At 49.8% G+C, this 17756-nt stretch overlaps 1 protein-coding gene across 1 annotated transcript; it reads right to left on the bottom strand.

The window, feature by feature from the left end:
- Positions 1–2469: 2469 nt before the first annotated feature.
- On the bottom strand, positions 2470–3618 carry LOC123150372 (transcription repressor OFP8). Its single transcript, XM_044570261.1, has one exon. The coding sequence runs from the start codon at positions 3451–3453 to the stop codon at positions 2764–2766; it is 690 nt and encodes a 229-aa protein (XP_044426196.1). The 5' UTR covers positions 3454–3618; the 3' UTR covers positions 2470–2763.
- Positions 3619–17756: the final 14138 nt, after the last annotated feature.

The raw sequence follows: 17756 nt of genomic DNA, 5'->3' as shown, positions 1-17756 counted from the left end.
CCACCGACTCCTCCTCCTCGGGGATGGCTACCTCGCCGGCAGCGGAGCGGGCCGTCATCTCCTCCAGGACCTCTCATTGCCGCTCATTGTGTGTGTACATGGAGTCCTCCATGACACGCGCCATGAGACGGGCCTCCTCCTCCTCTCTCATGCGAGGAGGTGGTGGTGGCGATGGAGACGGCGAAGGCGACGACGTGGGCGTGACGCCGCGCACCCGCCTACGCCCGCGCTCCGGGGGAGCAGGCGCTGCGCGCTACTGTCGTGGCCGCCGCGGCCCCGTCGAGGTGCCGGCGAAGAACGACACGCGCCTGGTGTCGTGCTCATCACGAAACCAGGTGTCCTAGAGCCCGGAGTCGGGGCGTACCTGGGGTCGTAGAAGAGGTCGTCGGGGAGGAGGAGGCTGCGGCGCTCGATCTCCTTGTCGCGCGCACGGCCGCTCGTCGGGACCGGCGGGATCGGGACCCGGTCGGTGAAGAGATGCCAGTTATTGGGGAGATGGATGTCGCTCCAGGGGAGCGACGTCCTCGTCTCCCAATAACAGCGGCACACCGACGTGAGGACGTAATGCCGGTCGCGCTCGCCGGTGGAGGTGTGCGCGATGGAGAAGGCGGGCGGCGCGGGGGGCCGGCGTGGTGGCGATGGCGAGCCGCGGCGGCGTCCCGACGAGGAACCAGCCTTGCGGTCATGCTTGCCTTTGCGGCCCATGGCTGCGGACGGCCTGCCGGCGAGGTGTTGGCTAGGGTTTGGGACTGGGGCTGTCGGGTTTCGAGGAGGCCACGGGATGGCGTGGGGCAGTGTGGACGACGACCCGTCCACGCTTCCCATTTAAAGAAGGACGGCGATCATTCGACGTGCGGATGACAGGTGGGGCCGCCCGCTCGTGTGCATTGATGTGCACGGGTGGGAGGTAGGTGGCCGCCTGCCACGCGGCCCCGACGCGGACAAGGCGCGTGTCCGTTTGGTGTCCGTCGCGACTCAAACCCTGCGTAAGTTTATGCTTGAAATGGGTCGGCCCGGACACAAAATAGATAAGATAGGTCCGGGCCGTCGCGCGCTGGGCCGTCTCCTTTGTCCGTTTTACCTCAAATGGACGGGGCCGGACAGGATAGGATCGCGCGATGGAGTTGGCCTTAATGCAAGGCATGGCACTTGCAATACAACATTCGGACCTCCCGATGATGGTGCGGTTAAATTCCTCTGAAGCCTTATCCAGCCTATCAAAGAATGCGCTTTATAGGTCAGCTTATGGCCACTTAGTATTGGAGATCAAGGACTTGTTAGGTATTAGGGAGTTTTTTCCTTTAAAGATTAGTCGTTCTTAAAATAGAGTTGCCGATCGACTGGCCAATTATAGCCGCACGGAGCGTACTACTGCTGTGTGGTTGGGCTCAATATCACCGTGTATTGAGGATTTATGGTCTCAAGACTATAACTCTATAATCTTGCAATAAAACTCTGTTTACCCCCGCAAAAAAACATTTGTCTTTAAATTGAACAAATACTTCGGACATACACGTCGATTAATACTCTCGGCCGTCCAGGCTCCCTTTATCTGTGCGAACCAACCTGTGGTTGGGTGGTTAGAGGGACTGTAGTATCCCCAGCCCACCAGGATTCAAATCCTGGTGCTCGCATTTATTTCTGGATTTATTTCAGGATTTCCGGCGATGAGCATTCAGTGGGAGGAGACGTTTCCGTCGATGACGAGGTGCCTATGGTGATTTCATAAATTTCAAGATGATATGCCGGCTCAAGTGGTGTTTGGTTCTCTAGTCCTAGGACTTTTTCTAGTCCCAACTAAAAAGTCTCTAGTCCCTAAAAAGTCCCTCCATGTTTGTTTCCAGAGACTAAAAAGTCCCTAATCCCTTCCTAGAGATTATTAAATGACCATGTTACCCCTAGTATATAGAAAAATAACAATCAAACAACACCATGGGGTGGCGGGCCAATGGATGCATCGAGGGGCATTGTTGGAAAAGTCCCAAAAAATTCCAAAAAGAATCTTCTTTCATTTAGTCCCAAATACCTAGTTTAGTCCCTAAAAAGTCCCTTCCGTTTGATAAAAAATGTCTTTAAGAGGGACTTTTTCTAGTCTTTACACAAAAAAGTCCCCGGAAATAAAGTCCCTCAGTTTCTCGGAGGTGCTTATAGAGATAGGGTATGCGTGTGTGCGTTCGTAGGGATGAGTATATGCGTGTGTATATTAAGCCTTGTGTCTGTACTGATATTAAAAAAAAGGCTCCCGTCATCTGTCTAGTGGTTAATATACTCACGGTAATTAAGCAAGCACGCACGCATCGGCTGCATGTGCGCTGTACTGCTGTAGCATGCACACTGTAGCGCTCGTTACGTGCATGAATCGGTGGGAAAAGAAATCGACTGACCATAACTATTATTTTCAGGCGATTGAAAAGTAGCTAAAGTGTGAAAAAAAAAGCTCTATAGAAACGAACAGAGCTCATACGAACCACGGACGTGCCATCGTATGGCATACTTTATTTTGTCTTGCGTACGCACGCACGCATCATCATTACACAAAGATTAATACGCAGTCCGTTGAGCATTAGCTCTAGAGGACTACGGAGTAGTAGCAGAGTAGCACGTACAACAACGACGAGGACGACGACGACAACTACAGTACAAGATAGTACGTAATACAGTAGTATGACCCATCGAGAGCCTAAGCTAGATTTACGGCTATATATGCCAGCGCTAATGGAGTATAGCTAGCTAGGTGGCGCATGACGGCGCGGAGCCTCCACTCTAGAGGCCTAGGCACGGTGACGGAGGGCAGAAGAGGCCGCCGCGCGGCGCCCAGAGGTCGGCGAAGGCGTGGAGGATGAGCGGGTGGTTGCGCGGCGAGTTGAGCGAGAGGAAGCCGTGGAGGAGCGCGTTGAGGTCCTCCCACGCGTACATCTCCTTCTCCACCACCATGGCCACCATGGACTCCCGGAAGTCCTCGTACGGCGTCGCCGACTCCACCTCCACCGCCACCGCAGCCTCCTCCTCCTCCACCTCCTCCCCGCGCGCCATCACCGCCACGCCCCTCTCCGGCCTTCTGCCGCTACCGTGGTTCCTCTGCCTCCTGCGCCTCCTCGTCCTCGTCGTGGTCCTCTGCTTCTGGCGCCTCGCCTCCGGGTCGTCCTCGTAGAGCATGTTGGTGGCGTAGGTCGCGAGGCCCCACGAGTCGTCCAGGGACGACGCCGTGGTGGCGGTGGTGGCGCCCGCGGTGCTGGAGGTGAAGGCGGTGGCGGTGGACGAGGACGACGCGTGCGGCGACTTGGGCTTGGTGCCACGGCCTCCCCCTCCGCGCGCCCGGGACATGAGCGACGAGTAGATGGAACTGAGAAGCCTCGGCGTGCGGCACCCGCAGCCCACGTCCGTCACCGGCGGCGGCCGGGGCAGCAGGAAACTGTCGCCGCTACGCCGACTGAAGCCACCAGGCGAGGGCATGGTGATCGTGGCTCGACTACACTACACGAGTGAGTTCTTGGAGAAGTGGACGCGCACGCACACACGGACACGGGGTAGTATATGTCACCGGAGCTCCTCGCAAGAGACCGAGCGGCTTAAATAGGGGGTAAAGGGAGCGTGCACGCCATGATCACCGCGAGCAGCTAGTGACATGAAAAGAGGAGGTAAATGGGGGTAAGATCATAGGCTAGCTAGCTAGCCTGGTAGCGTGCATAAGTTCGAATCATGGCGGTGCAGTGAAGCAAGCGAATCGATCGTTCGGGCGGTACGTGTGCGTGCGTGCATGCATGCACCCATCCATCGATGGTTGCGGTGATTTGACGCGTCGAGGTACCACCTCTTATTACAGCGGTAAATAAATTCTGGCCGGGCAAAGGTGACGAGCAGACGAGCGGGAATAGTACGTGTACGAATATAAAAGCCTGCTCTGAGTTGACTCTCTCGGCACGCAAGTGACGACACGACGCTAGCTAGCTGAGCTATTCACTGGCTACAGTACCTTCAATCATGCATTCAAGCCTTAAAAAAAATGCATTCAAGAAGACATTTGTTTTTCTCCGCGAGTAAGAAATTTCTTACTACGCACTGCAACGTTACTGCGTGCGCATGCATAGTGTACCGTGGTCAGGACGTGCAACTCATGATCAAAAGGGTGAGATTGTCCGACTTTTTATGAACCATGATGATCCAATGCAGGAGCAGCAATATCGGGTTGCTCGCTAGCTTTGGTTCTTTCTCGAAGTAAGATTGCCCCCTAACTTTCACCAAGGATCTCTGGTGTAGCAATTCCCCTTTCCGTATCTGTCTCGGTACAGTCAAAGATGGAGAGACAGTCACACATTACGGCAATCGTTGGACTCTTTGGGTGGCAGGCGGATGTGCTGCCGCTTGGCAAAGGGATGGAGTGTGACACACTTTAGTGTGTGCACCTGTTGTAGCTTGCTTGTAGGCCTTTTTCTATGGCTGACCCAAGTCAAGTGATAGTGATGTGGAATGTACGCGGCTTGAATAGCCCGGCAAAACGCAATGCAATAAATAACGTCATTTCGAGCTCGGGCGCGAGTGTAGTTTGTCTTCAGGAAACGAAACTCCAAGACGTAAACATAATGGTGGTGCGGCAATGTCTTGGCCCGGCCTTTGATGTGTTCTTTTACGTGCCAGCGATTGGCACTTGTGGTGGCGTCCTATTGGCAGCCAAATCTGCATGTGCGCAGTTGACAAATCCACACATCACGCAAAACACGGCCACGGCGTGGGTGCAGTTCCAGGGGTCACCCGGTTGGTGGTTAACTGGAGTCTATGGACCCCAGGAGGATACGGACAAAGTGCTTTTCATGCAAGAGCTTAAGGATGTCAGAGAATTGCATGCAGGCCCCTGGATGCTTGCCGGCGACTTCAATCTCATCTTGGACCCATCGGACAAGAGCAATGACAGGATCAATCGTCGGATGATGGGCCGCTTTAGGAGATGCATTTCGGACCTCGACATGAAGGAGCTCTATCTCAATGGCCGTAGATACACTTGGTCTAATGAACGGAGGGAGGCCACTCTCGAAAAGCTTGATCGGGTTTTCGTTTCGGTGGAGTGGGAGGCGATGCACCCTGCATCTTTCCTCTCTGCGCTCAGTACCAGCACATCAGATCATTGCCCATTACATCTGGTACTTGAGGCAAACCTACCACGGGGGAGGCGCTTCCACTTTGAGGCTTTCTGGACGAGAATTGAGGGCTTCCAAGACGTGGTCAGACAAGCGTGGGGCAGTCAACCATTCATACAAAACCCGTACAAACGATTGGCGGCCAAGCTTAGGACAACTGCCAAACATCTTTCACGCTGGAGCAGCAAGTATGTGGGAAGTGTCAAGCAGCAAATTCGCATTGCGAATGAGGTCATTCTTCGGTTAGATGTCGCCATGGAGAGCCGTGCTTTATCTCATGATGAAATCGGGCTGCGGAGGTTGCTAAAAGGCAAGTTGCTTGGGCTGGCCTCCCTCGAACGGACGATTGCCCGCCAGAGATCCCGGATTCTTTTCTTGCGGGAAGGGGACGCGTGCACACAGTTCTTCCATGCGCATGCAAGCAATAGGAGGCGCAAGAATTTCATTACCAAGCTCAAAGTGGATGGCGTGGTTACGACTGACCATGAGTCTATGGCAGAGGTTGTCGATTCTTTCTTCTCTAACCTGCTTGGAGACACCACAGACCGGGAGTTCACACTCGATTTGGATGAGCTAGGGCTGCCCCGCAAGGACAAGAGTCACCTTGAAATTGAGTTCACTGAGGAGGAGATCTGGACAGCCATTCATGCTCAGGAGCTTGACAAGGCGCCAGGGCCTGATGGCTTTCCAGCACGGTTTTACTTGAGCTGCTGGCAGATCATAAAAGATGATGTCATGGCGGCCTTCCAGACTTTTGGCAGGATGGATTTCCGCGGCCTCACGTCCATTAACCAGGCTCTTATTACTCTCCTGCCCAAAACGCCTGCAGCCATGGAGATCCGCGAGTTTCGCCCCATCAGCTTGATCCGTAGTTTCCCGAAACTTGTTGCCAAGGTGTTGGCAACACGTGTGGCCCCGGACGTCCCAGAGTTGGTCGGAACGCACCAAGGTGCTTTTATTCAAGGAAGATGGTTGCATGATAATTACATGATGGTGCAAGGGTTGGCCAGAAAGCTTCACGCGGCGAGGCGAGAGGCCGTGATGCTTAAGCTTGACATTACAAAAGCCTTCAACACCGTGCACTGGGCATTCCTTCTGGAGATCCTCCGACACATGGGATTCGGCAATAAATGGATGGCATGGATCTCTGGCCTTCTAGCTTCGTCCTCCACTAGAGTGCTACTCAATGGCGTTCCGGGAGAGGTCATTTAAAATCGACAAGGTTTGCGGCAAGGAGATCCGGTCTCTCCCCTCTTGTTTGTCCTTGTCATGGAGGGGCTGCAACGTATGTTCTACAAGGCCATGGCGGCAGGGATTCTGACGCCTCTTGCGACCACCGGCGTTCGGAAGTGCACCTCCATCTATGCGGATGACGTGATCACGTTCATTAAGCCGGATGTGCAAAGTCTCAGGGCGTGTGCTGCGTTGCTGTATGACTTTGGTGTTGCATCCGGTCTCAGCACTAACCTGACAAAGTGCTCCGCCCACCCAATAAGATGCTCCGACGAGCAGAAGCAGTTGATCGCAGCTGAGATGGAGTGCCAGGTGTTGGGCTGGCCGTGTAAATACCTTGGGCTGCCTTTGGGGCTACGTAAGATCACGGCAGCTCAGCTCCAGTACATGGTTGACAAGATGGCTGACAAGCTACCTGCTTGGCAGGCGAGACTGCTTTATCGGGATGGACGACTCGAGCTGCTTAGATCTACCTCGATGTCCATGCCGATTCACGCGATGATGGCACTTGACCTGCCAATCAAAACTATTACTGCCGCGAACAAGATTTGCCGTGGTTTCCTATGGAAAGGGCGACGCGAGGTGAATGGAGGACACTGCATCATTGCATGGAACCAAGTTTGCTCGCCCAAGGAGCATGGCGGCCTCGGTGTTCCGAACTTACGCTACCTGAACTCTGCACTTAGGGCACGATGGCCATGGTTACAGAGGACCGACTCCACCAGGCCGTGGAGTGAGTTTAACATACAAGTATCCGATGAATCGATGGGAATATACAAGGCAGCGACAAGGTGCACGCTTGGAGATGGGGAGATGGCCCGATTTTGGACAGATTGGTGGCTCTCTGATGGCCGCATCGAGGACACCATGCCACACCTCTATGCTATGGTAAAGAAGCATGGGCGGAAGATCACAGTCAAGAAGGCCCTCACCGCTGGATGGTGGCAAGATATGTCCCCGGACATGGGAACGCAGGCCTTGTTCGAGTTCATGGCGCCGGTGGACCTAACCCAACATGTTGAACTGCGACCGGGCATTGAGGATGCCATTGCCTGGACTTGGGAGAGCTCAGGAACATTTTCTACGCGATCGGCATATCGTGCCCACTTTGCGGGCCGCATAGAGAGCGCGGGAGCAGTGCAAGTATGGAGATGCAGGCCCTCCCTGCTTGCAAGTTTTTCACGTGGCTCGCGACACGGAACCGATGTTGGACAGCAGATAGACTTCAGCGACGGCAGTTGCCGCACCCATCGGCATGCCCATTCTGTGATCAGCTGCCTGAGACCTTGGACCATTTGCTTCTCGGATGTGTTCTAGCAAGGCAGGTATGGACCAAGGTCATGAACACATTGAGTAGGCCGGACTGGACGCCGTCCGCAGATTCAAAGCTTGTCGAATGGTGGACTACTCTCAACCCCCAAAATCAATTCAGGAAGGAGGCGTGGACGGTGATAACCCTGGTGTTATGGATGCTATGGAAGCACCGAAACGACATTGTTTTCAATGGCGCGTCACCATCTGTGGACGAACTTCTTGTTAAGATCGAGTTAGAGTCTCAGGATTGGAGAGCGGCTGGCCTGCTGCGTGAACGTGGCTCAGTCATTTGTATGGTAGATAGGAAGGACGAGAGCGAGTAATCCGCATGTGGATTCTTTAGGGCTCTAGCACCCGTAAGGTTGTACTAACAACAATGGCTTTTTCTTCTGGCCACTTTCTCTATCTATGATCCTGATGCGTCAACCTTGACGCATCCCTTGAAAAAAAATATGGAGAGAGTCGGATACGATTCACACGCGCACCATGAGCTGATCATTGCGCAATGCGGCGACTGGTCAGCAGTACAGTGCTGCGGCTGCTTGTGAGACGGGAGATGCTAGGTACGCACTCGAGTACCTCTACTGATAATGTGACATTGTTGGATTATAGTACAAAAATAGGTTAGCTCATTCAGACATGATCGATGGAGTCGGCCGGGTGGCAAGTGGGCGGTTTCAGAGGCGGTCAAAAGGATGGGTCGTTCTTCGCTAAATCCTACCCCGCGCTCCGGTTCAATGCAAAGCATCAAAGATTTGCGTGTGTATCGCAATTGGGCGGTACGGCCCAATGTTCCAAGCCATCATGAGGGCCTCTTCTGATTGGGGATGATTCCGCATCTACAATCATAATGGACAAATCTTGCCTCTAAATATACGCGGATGCGTTTTCCTAGTAATGAATATCACACACAAACAATATTTATTGATCGAGGAAAAAAAATACAAAATCCAAACATAAAATTCACTCGGAGTGCATAATTCAAAATGAAATACAATGATTTGCAGTGAGAGTTCACACATGCTTCATAAGATCATTGCGTAGTTGCCCGTGCACATGTTGATCTTGAAGTTGTTGATGTATATCTTTAAAAAGTTCATAACATGCTCTGCATCTTGTTCCAGGAGGAGGAGGACCTATACTCCAGACTTCTTAAATATCATGCATGTAGGCTGCCCCTTCGCACTCATCCTCCATAATCAATGTTGTGCAAGATTACACAACATGACATCAGTTGCCAGACAAATGTCTTTGGTTCCCACATCACTGCAACCACATAAACAATACTCCAACGCCAACGAGCTTGGTCCACTCCAAGTGCCTTCTCCACATCCTTCCAAGCACCTTCTTGTGATTGTGCAAAGAGAGATTGCTCCTTAGGCTCGGATATAGTGTTACAAACGTCATCCATTGAGAATACATATCATCAACAAAGGAAGTATCCATTTTAATACTTGTGCCCGTTGACCGTCAAGCTGCACGCTCAAGCATCCCATCACAAAGTCTCTTGAACAATGGAGAATATTGTAACATATTGACGTCATTGTGAAAACCAAGCATACCAAAAAAAGCATGGCAAATTCACATGTTCTTTAGAAGTTGTTTGGATTGTGGCCGAGAGTTGCCCTTCCAAACTTTTGGCATTGACTGAGAGCCTTGGCTCACGTTTGCATGGTGGCCCAATCTTTCCATCCACACCAATATTTTGGCTGTGTAGTTCAGATTCTGCACCGGTGCAAGGGTGAAACTGGGGTGGTCGATTCCCTTGCCAAATAATTGGCACGCCCAGCTTTGGCGGGGTTGGCATGGGCTTCATCCAAACAACTTATGATGACACTGCTTCAAGTATGATGGTGGCTTTCTGGGTGTGACCTTGATATATATTGCTCGTGCAAATTTTTTGGGTGGTTCTTCTATTGCCAATGCATGCAATTAACAGAACCGAGCATACCGAAGGAACCTCTTGATGCTCCAATTGCCAATAACTTTTTGTATCCTCGACAGTTGATTCTCTCAGGTACTTCGGTCCAAACAACTTCACCACAGTGCAGGCAAATTTTGTCGTGGCGGCAAGGCATGTGCTCTCTCTCATCCCAACTTCAGCATATGCGACTTTACCATGTGCAAGCATCCTAATAGCAGTCATGCATTTATGCAAATGAGCAGGAAGCGAAGGACAGTTGTCCACGAATCCTTCCTCAGCTTGAAGTAAGGATCATTGACTGTGTCCTGGACTAGGGGGTACTCACCACGTCATCTCCCGATCTGTTAGATTGGGCCGAGGACCCCCATGGCCGTATACTCATGGGCCAGTTCGGACACCTGCCACATACAAGGAAGATTCCACAAGACTTGGCAATCAAGGCAAGGACTCCACCCCACCGGCGTATTCGGCTAGGACTCTTGTTATCCTAGGCCTCTGGTGCATTATACAAACCGAGGCCAGGCTAGTCGATAGATCAACTCCATATACAACAATCATACCATAGGCTAGCTTCTAGGGTTTAGCCTCCTTGATCTCGTGGTAGATCTACTTGTTGGAAATATGCCCTAGAGGCAATAATAAATTGGTTATTATTATATTTCCTTGTTCATGATAATCGTTTATTATCCATGCCAGAATTGTATTGATAGGAAACTCAGATACATGTGTGGATACATAGACAACACCATGTCCCTAGTAAGCCTCTAGTTGACTAGCTCGTTGATCAATAGATGGTTACGGTTTCCTGACCATGGACATTGGATGTCATTGATAACGGGATCACATCATTAGAAGAATGATGTAATGGACAAGACCCAATCCTAAGCCTAGCACAAAGATCGTGTAGTTCGTATGCTAAAGCTTTTCTAATGTCAAGTATCATTTCCTTAGACCATGAGATTGTGCAACTCCTGGATACCGTAGGAGTGCTTTGGGTGTGCCAAACGTCACAACATAACTGGGTGGCTATAAAGATACACTACAGGTATCTCCAAAAGTGTCTGTTGGGTTGGCACGAATCGAGACTGGGATTTGTCACTCCGTGTAAACGGAGAGGTATCTCTGGGCCCACTCGGTAGGACATCATCATAATGTGCACAATGTGATCAAGGAGTTGATCACGGGATGATGTGTTAGGGAACGAGTAAAGAGACTTGCCGGTAACAAGATTGAACAAGGTATCAGGATACCGGCGATCGAATCTCGGGCAAGTATCGTACCGATAGACAAAGGGAATTGTATACGGGATTGATTAAGTCCTTGACATCGTGGTTCATCCAATGGGATCATCGTGGAACATGTGGGAGCCAACATGGGTATCCAGATCCCGCTATTGGTTATTGACCGGAGAGTTATCTCGGTCATGTCTACATGGTTCCCGAACCCGTAGGGTCTACACATTTAAGGTTCGATGACGCTAGGGTTATAGGGAAAGTATGTATGCGGTTACCGAACGTTGTTCGGAGTCCAGGATGAGATCCCGGATGTCACGAGGAGTTCCGAAATGGTCCGGAGGTAAAGATTGATATATAGGAAGTATGGCTTTGGCCACCAGAAGTGTTCCGGGCATCACTGGTAGTGTACCGGGACCACCGGAGGGGTCCGGGGGTCCACCAGGTGGGGCCACCAGCCCCGGAGGCCTACATGGGCCAATAGTGGGAAGGGACCAGCCCCTAGGTGGGCCGGGGCGCCTCCCACCAAGGCCCAAGGCGCCTCCAAGAGGGGTAGGGGGCAAACCCTAGGGCAGATGGGCCCTAAGGCCCACTCCAGGTGCGCCTCCCCCTTCTCCCCTTGTGGCCGCCACCCAGATGGGATCTGGGGGCTGCCGCCACCCCTAGGGAGGGAACCCTAGGTGGGGGCGCAGCCCCTCCCCCCCCTATATATACTTGAGGTTTGGGCTGCCCAACACACACGATTCAATCTCCCTGTTGGCGCAGCCCTACCCCTCTTCCTCCTCGTCTCTCGTAGTGCTTGGCGAAGCCCTGCTGGAGTCCCGCGCTCCTCCATCACCACCACACCGTCGTGCTGCTGCTGGATGGAGTCTTCCCCAACCTATCCTTCTCCCCTTGCTGGATCAAGGCGTAGGAGACGTCACCGGGTTGTACGTGTGTTGAACGCAGAGGTGCCGTCCGTTCGGCACTAGGATCTCCAGTGATTTGGATCACGACGAGTACGACTCCTTCAACCCCGTTCTCTTGAACGCTTCCGCTTAGCGATCTACAAGGGTATGTAGATGCACTCTCCTTCCCTTCGTTGCTGGTTTCTCCATAGATAGATCTTGGTGACACATAGGAAAATTTTGAATTTCTGTTACGTTCCCCAACAATGGTATCAGAGCTAGGTCTATGCGTAGTTTCTACGCACGAGTAGAATACAAAGTAGTTGTGGGCGTCGATATTGTCAATTTACTTGCCGTTACTAGTCTTATCTTGATTCGGCGGCATCGTGGGATGAAGCGTCCCAGACCAACCTTACACGTACGCTTACGTGAGACCGGTTCCACCGACTGACATGCACTAGTTGCATAAGGTGGCTGGCGGGTGTCTCTCTCTCCCACTTTAGTCGGATCGGATTCGATGAACAGGGTCCTTATGAAGGGTAAATAGAAATTGGCAATTCATGTTGTGGTTTTGGCGTAGGTAAGAAGCGTTCTTGCTAGCAACCTATAGCAGCCACGTAAAAACTTGCAACAACAATTAGAGGACGTCTAACTTGTTTTTGCAGCAAGTGTTTTGTGATGTGATATGGACAAAGGATGTGATGAATGATATATGTGATGTATGAGATGATCATGTTCTTGTAATAGGAATCACGACTTGCATGTCGATGAGTATGACAACCGGCAGGAGCCATTGGAGTTGTCTTAATTTATTTATGACCTGCATGTCAACATAAATGTCATGTAATTACTTTACTTTATTGCTAACCATTAGCTGTAGTAGTAGAAGTAATAGTTGGCGAGACAACTTCATGAAGACACGATGATGGAGATCATGATGATGGAGATCATGGTGTCATGCCGGTGACGATGATGATGATGGAGCCCCGAAGATGGAGATCAAAAGGAGCAAAGTGATGATGGCCATATCATGTCACTATTTGATTGCATGTGATGTTTATCATGTTTTTACATCTTATTTGCTTAGAACGACCGTAGTAAATAAGATGATCCCTCATTAAAATTTCAAGAAAGTGTTCCCCCTAACTGTGCACCGTTGCGAAAGTTCGTCGTTCCGAAGCACCACGTGATGATCGGGTGTGATAGATTCTATCGTTCACATACAACGGGTGTAAGACAGATTTACACACGCGAAACACTTAGGTTGACTTGACGAGCCTAGCATGTACAGACATGGCCTCGGAACACAAGATACCGAAAGGTCGAGCATGAGTCATTTGGTAGATACGATCAACATGAAGATGTTCACCGATGATGACTAGTCGGTCTCACGTGATGATCAGACACGGCCTAGTTGACTCGGATCATGTAATCACTTAGATGACTAGAGGGATGTCTATCTGAGTGGGAGTTCATAAGATGAACTTAATTATCTTGAACATAGTCAAAAGGTCTTCGCAAATTATGTCGTAGCTCATGCTTCAGTTCTACTGTTTAGATATGTTCCTAGAGAAAATTTAGTTGAAAGTTGATAGTAGCAATTATGCGGACTAGGTCCGTAAACTGAGGATTGTCCTCATTGCTTCATAAAAGGCTTATGTCCTTAATGCACCGCTCAGTGTGCTGAACCACGAACATCGTCTGTAGATGTTGCGAACATCTGACATACACGTGCTGATAACTACATGATAGTTCAGTTAAACGGTTTAGAGTTGAGGCACCGAAGACGTTTTGAAACGTCGCGAAATATATGAGATGTTTCGAGGGCTGAAATTGGGATTTCAGGCTCGTGCCCACGTCAAGAGGTATAAGACCTCCGACGATTTTCTAAGCCTGCAAACTAAGGGAGAAAAGCTCAATTGTTGAGCTTGTGCTCAGATTGTCTGAGTACAACAATCATTTGAATTGAGTGGGAGTTGATCTTCCAGATGAGATAGTGATGTTTCTCCGAAGTCATTACCACCAAGCTGCTAGAGCTTCGTGATGAACTATAATATATCAGGGACATATATAATGATCCTTGAGATATTCGCGATGTTTGACACCACAAAAGTAGAAATTAAGAAGGAGCATCAATTGTGTTGGGGAACGTAGCAGAAATTCAAAATTTTCCTACGTGTCACCAAGATCTATCTATGGAGAAACCAGCAACGAGGGGAAGGAGAGTGCATGTACATACCCTTGTAGATCGCTAAGCGGAAGCGTTCAAGATAACGGGGTTGAAGGATTCGTACTCGTCGTTATCCAAATCACCGGAGATCCTAGTGCCGAACGGACGGCACCTCCGTGTTCAACACACGTACAGCCCGGTGACGTCTCCCATGCCTTGATCCAGCAAGAAGAGAGGGAGAGGTTGAGGAAGACTCCATCCAGCAGCAGCACAACGGCGTGGTGGTGGTGGAGAAGCATGGTGATCCAGCAGGGCTTCGCCAAGCACCGTGAGATATGAGGAGAAAGAGAGGTAGGGCTGCGCCAGGTTGAGATCAGCAACTCATGTGTTGGCAGCCCCAAAGACCTCAACTATATATAGGGGAGAGGGAGGGGGCTGCGCCCCCACCTAGGGTTCCACCCTAGGGGCGGCGGCCAACCCAGATCCCATCTGGTGGGGCGGCCAGGGGAGGGGGAGAGGGAGGCGCACCAGGCATGGGCCCTAAGGCTCATCTGCCCTTAGGGTTTGCCCCCCTCCTCCCCTTAGGCGCCTTGGGCCCTTGTGGGGGGCGCACCAGCCCACCTGGGGCTGGTCCCCTCCCACACTTGGCCCATGCAGCCCTCCGGGGCTTGTGGCCCCACTTGGTGGACCCCCGGGACCCTCCCGGTGGTCCCGGTACGTTACCGATAAAACCCGAAACCTTTCCGGTGACCAAAATAGGACTTCCCATATATAAATCTTTACCTCCGGACCATTCCGGAACTCCTCGTGACGTCCGGGATATCATCGGGGACTCCGAACAACATTCGGTAACCACGTATATCTATTCCTTATAACCCTAGCGTCATCGAACCTTAAGTGTGTAGACCCTACGGGTTCGGGAACCATGCAGACATGACCGAGACGTTCTCCGGTCAATAACCAACAGCGGGATCTGGATACCCATGTTGGTTCCCACATGTTCCACGATGATCTCATCGGATGAACCATGATGTCGAGGATTCGATCAATCCCGTATACAATTCCCTTTGTCTAGCGGTATTGTACTTGCCCGAGATTCGATCGTCGGTATCCCGATACCTTGTTCAATCTCGTTACCGGCAAGTCTCTTTACTCGTTCCGTAACACATCATCCCGTGATCAACTCCTTGATCACATTGTGCACATTATGATGATGTCCTACCGAGTGGGCCCAGAGATACCTCTCCGTCACACGGAGTGACAAATCCCACTCTCGATTCGTGCCAACCCAACAGACACTTTCGGAGATACCCGTAGTGCTACCTTTATAGCCACCCAGTTACGTTGTGACGTTTGGCACACCCAAAGTATTCCTACGGTATCCGGGAGTTGCACAATCTCATGGTCTAAGGAAATGATACTTGACATTAGAAAAGCTTTAGCACACGAACTACACGATCTTTGTGCTAGGCTTAGGATTGGGTCTTTTCCATCACATCATTCTCCTAATGATGTGATCCCGTTATCAACGACATCCAATGTCCATGGTCAGGAAACCGTAACCATCTATTGATCAACGAGCTAGTCAACTAGAGGCTTACTAGGGACATGGTGTTGTCTATGTATCCACACATGTATCTGAGTTTCCTATCAATACAATTCTAGCATGGATAATAAACGATTATCATGAACAAGGAAATATAATAATAACCAATTTATTATTGCCTCTAGGGCATATTTCCAACAGTCTCCCACTTGCACTAGAGTCAATAATCCAGTTCACATCGATATGTGATTAACACTCAAGGTCACATCCCCATGTGACTAACACCCAAAGAGTTCTGGGTTTGATCATGTTATGCTTGTGAGAGAGGTTTCAGTCAACGGGTCTGCAACATTCAGATCCGTATGTACTTCGCAAATTTCTATGTCATCTTGTAGATGCAACTACTACGCTACATTTGGAGCCATTTCAAATAACTGTTCTACTTGGAGCTATTTCCATTATACGTATCCGGTATCTCTACTCAGAGCTATCCGGATAGGTGTTAAGCTTGCATCGACGTAACTCTTTACGTCGAACTCTTTATCACCTCCATAACCGAGAAACATATCCTTATTCCTCTAAGGATAATTTAGACCGCTATCTGGTGATCTACTCCTAGATTACCTTTGTACCCTCTTGCCAGATATGTGGCAAGGCACACATCAGGTGCGGTACTCAGCATGGCATACCGTATAGAGCCTATGACAAAAGCATAGGGGACGACCTTCGTCCTTCCTCTTTCTTCTGCCGCGGTCGAGCTTTAAGTCTTAACTTCATACCTTACAACTCAGGCAAGAACTCCTTCTTTGACTGATCCATCTTGAACACCTTCAAGATCATGTCAAGGTATGTGCTCATTTGAAAGTACCATTAAGCGTTTTGATCTATCCTTATAGATCTTGATGCTCAATGTTCAAGTAGCTTAATCCAGGCTTTCCATTGAAAAACACTTTCAAATAACCCTATATGCTTTCCAGAAATCCTACGTCATTTCTGATCAACAATATGTCAACAACATATATTCATCAGAAATTCTATAGTGCTCCCACTCACTTCTTTGGAAATACAAGTTTCTCATAAACTTTGTATACACCCAAAATCTTTGATCATCTCATCAAAGCATACATTCCAACTCCGAGATGCTTACTCCAATCCTTAGAAGGATTGCTAGAGCTTTGCATACTTATTAACATCTTTTAGGATTGACAAAACCTTCCGGTTGTATCACATACAACCTTTCCTCAAGAAAATCGTCGAGGAAACAATGTTTGACATCCTATCTGCAAGATTTCATAAATAATGCTAATATAATTCCAACAGACTCTTAGCATCGCTACGAGTGAGAAAGTCTCATCGTAGTCAACTCCTTGAACTTGTCGGAAAACATCTTAACGACAAGTCGAGCTTTCTTAATGGTGATACTTACCATCATTGTCCGTCTTCCTTTTAAAATCCATCTGTACTCAACAGCCTTACGACCATCAAGCCGTTCTACCAAAGTCTACACTTTGTTTTCATACATGGATCCTCTCTCGGATTTTATGGCCTCGAGCCATTTATCGGAATCCGGGCCCACCATCGCTTCTCCATAGCTCGTAGGTTCATTGTTGTCTAGCAACATGACTTCCAAGACAGGATCACGTACCACTCTGAAGTAGTACGCATCCTTGTCATCCCACGAGGTTTGGTAGTGACTTGATCTGAAGTTTCATGATCACTATCATAAGCTTCCACTTCAATTGGTGTAGGTGCCACAGGAACAACTTCCTGTGCCCTGCCACACACTAGTTGAAGAGACGGTTCAATAACCTCATCAAGTCTCCACCATCCTCCCACTCAATTCTTTCGAGAGAAACTTTTCCTCGAGAAAGGACCCGATTCTAGAAACAATCCCTTATTGCTTTCGGATCTGAGACAGGAGGTATACCCAACTGTTTTGGGTGTCCTATGAAGATGCATTTATCCGCTTTGGGTTCAAGCTTATCAGCCTGAAACTTTTTCACATAAGCGTCGCAGCCCCAAACTTTTAAGAAATGACAGCTTAGGTTTCTCTAAACCATAGTTCATACGGTGTCATCTCATCGGAATTACGTGGTGCCCTATTTAAAGTGAATGTGGTTGTCTCTAATGCCTAACCCATAAACTATCGTGGTAATTCGATAAGAGACATCATGGTATGCATCATATCCAATAGGGTGCAGTTATGATGTTCGGACACACCATCACACTATGGTGTTCCAGGCTGTATTAGTTGTGAAACAATTTCCACAATGTCTTAATTCTGTGCCAAACTCGTAATTCAGATATTCATCTCTATG

This window comes from Triticum aestivum, chromosome 1A, assembly GCF_018294505.1.
Source record: "Triticum aestivum cultivar Chinese Spring chromosome 1A, IWGSC CS RefSeq v2.1, whole genome shotgun sequence".
Taxonomy (NCBI): domain Eukaryota; kingdom Viridiplantae; phylum Streptophyta; class Magnoliopsida; order Poales; family Poaceae; genus Triticum; species Triticum aestivum.
Note: the sequence above shows the minus strand (reverse complement) of the source record. Positions and strands in the feature narration are given on the sequence as shown.

What these genes read in the sequence shown, in the direction of transcription:
- LOC123150372 (XM_044570261.1), bottom strand. Translation starts at nt 3,453, where the DNA reads ATGCCCTCGCCTGGTGGCTTCAGTCGGCGTAGCGGCGACAGTTTCCTG.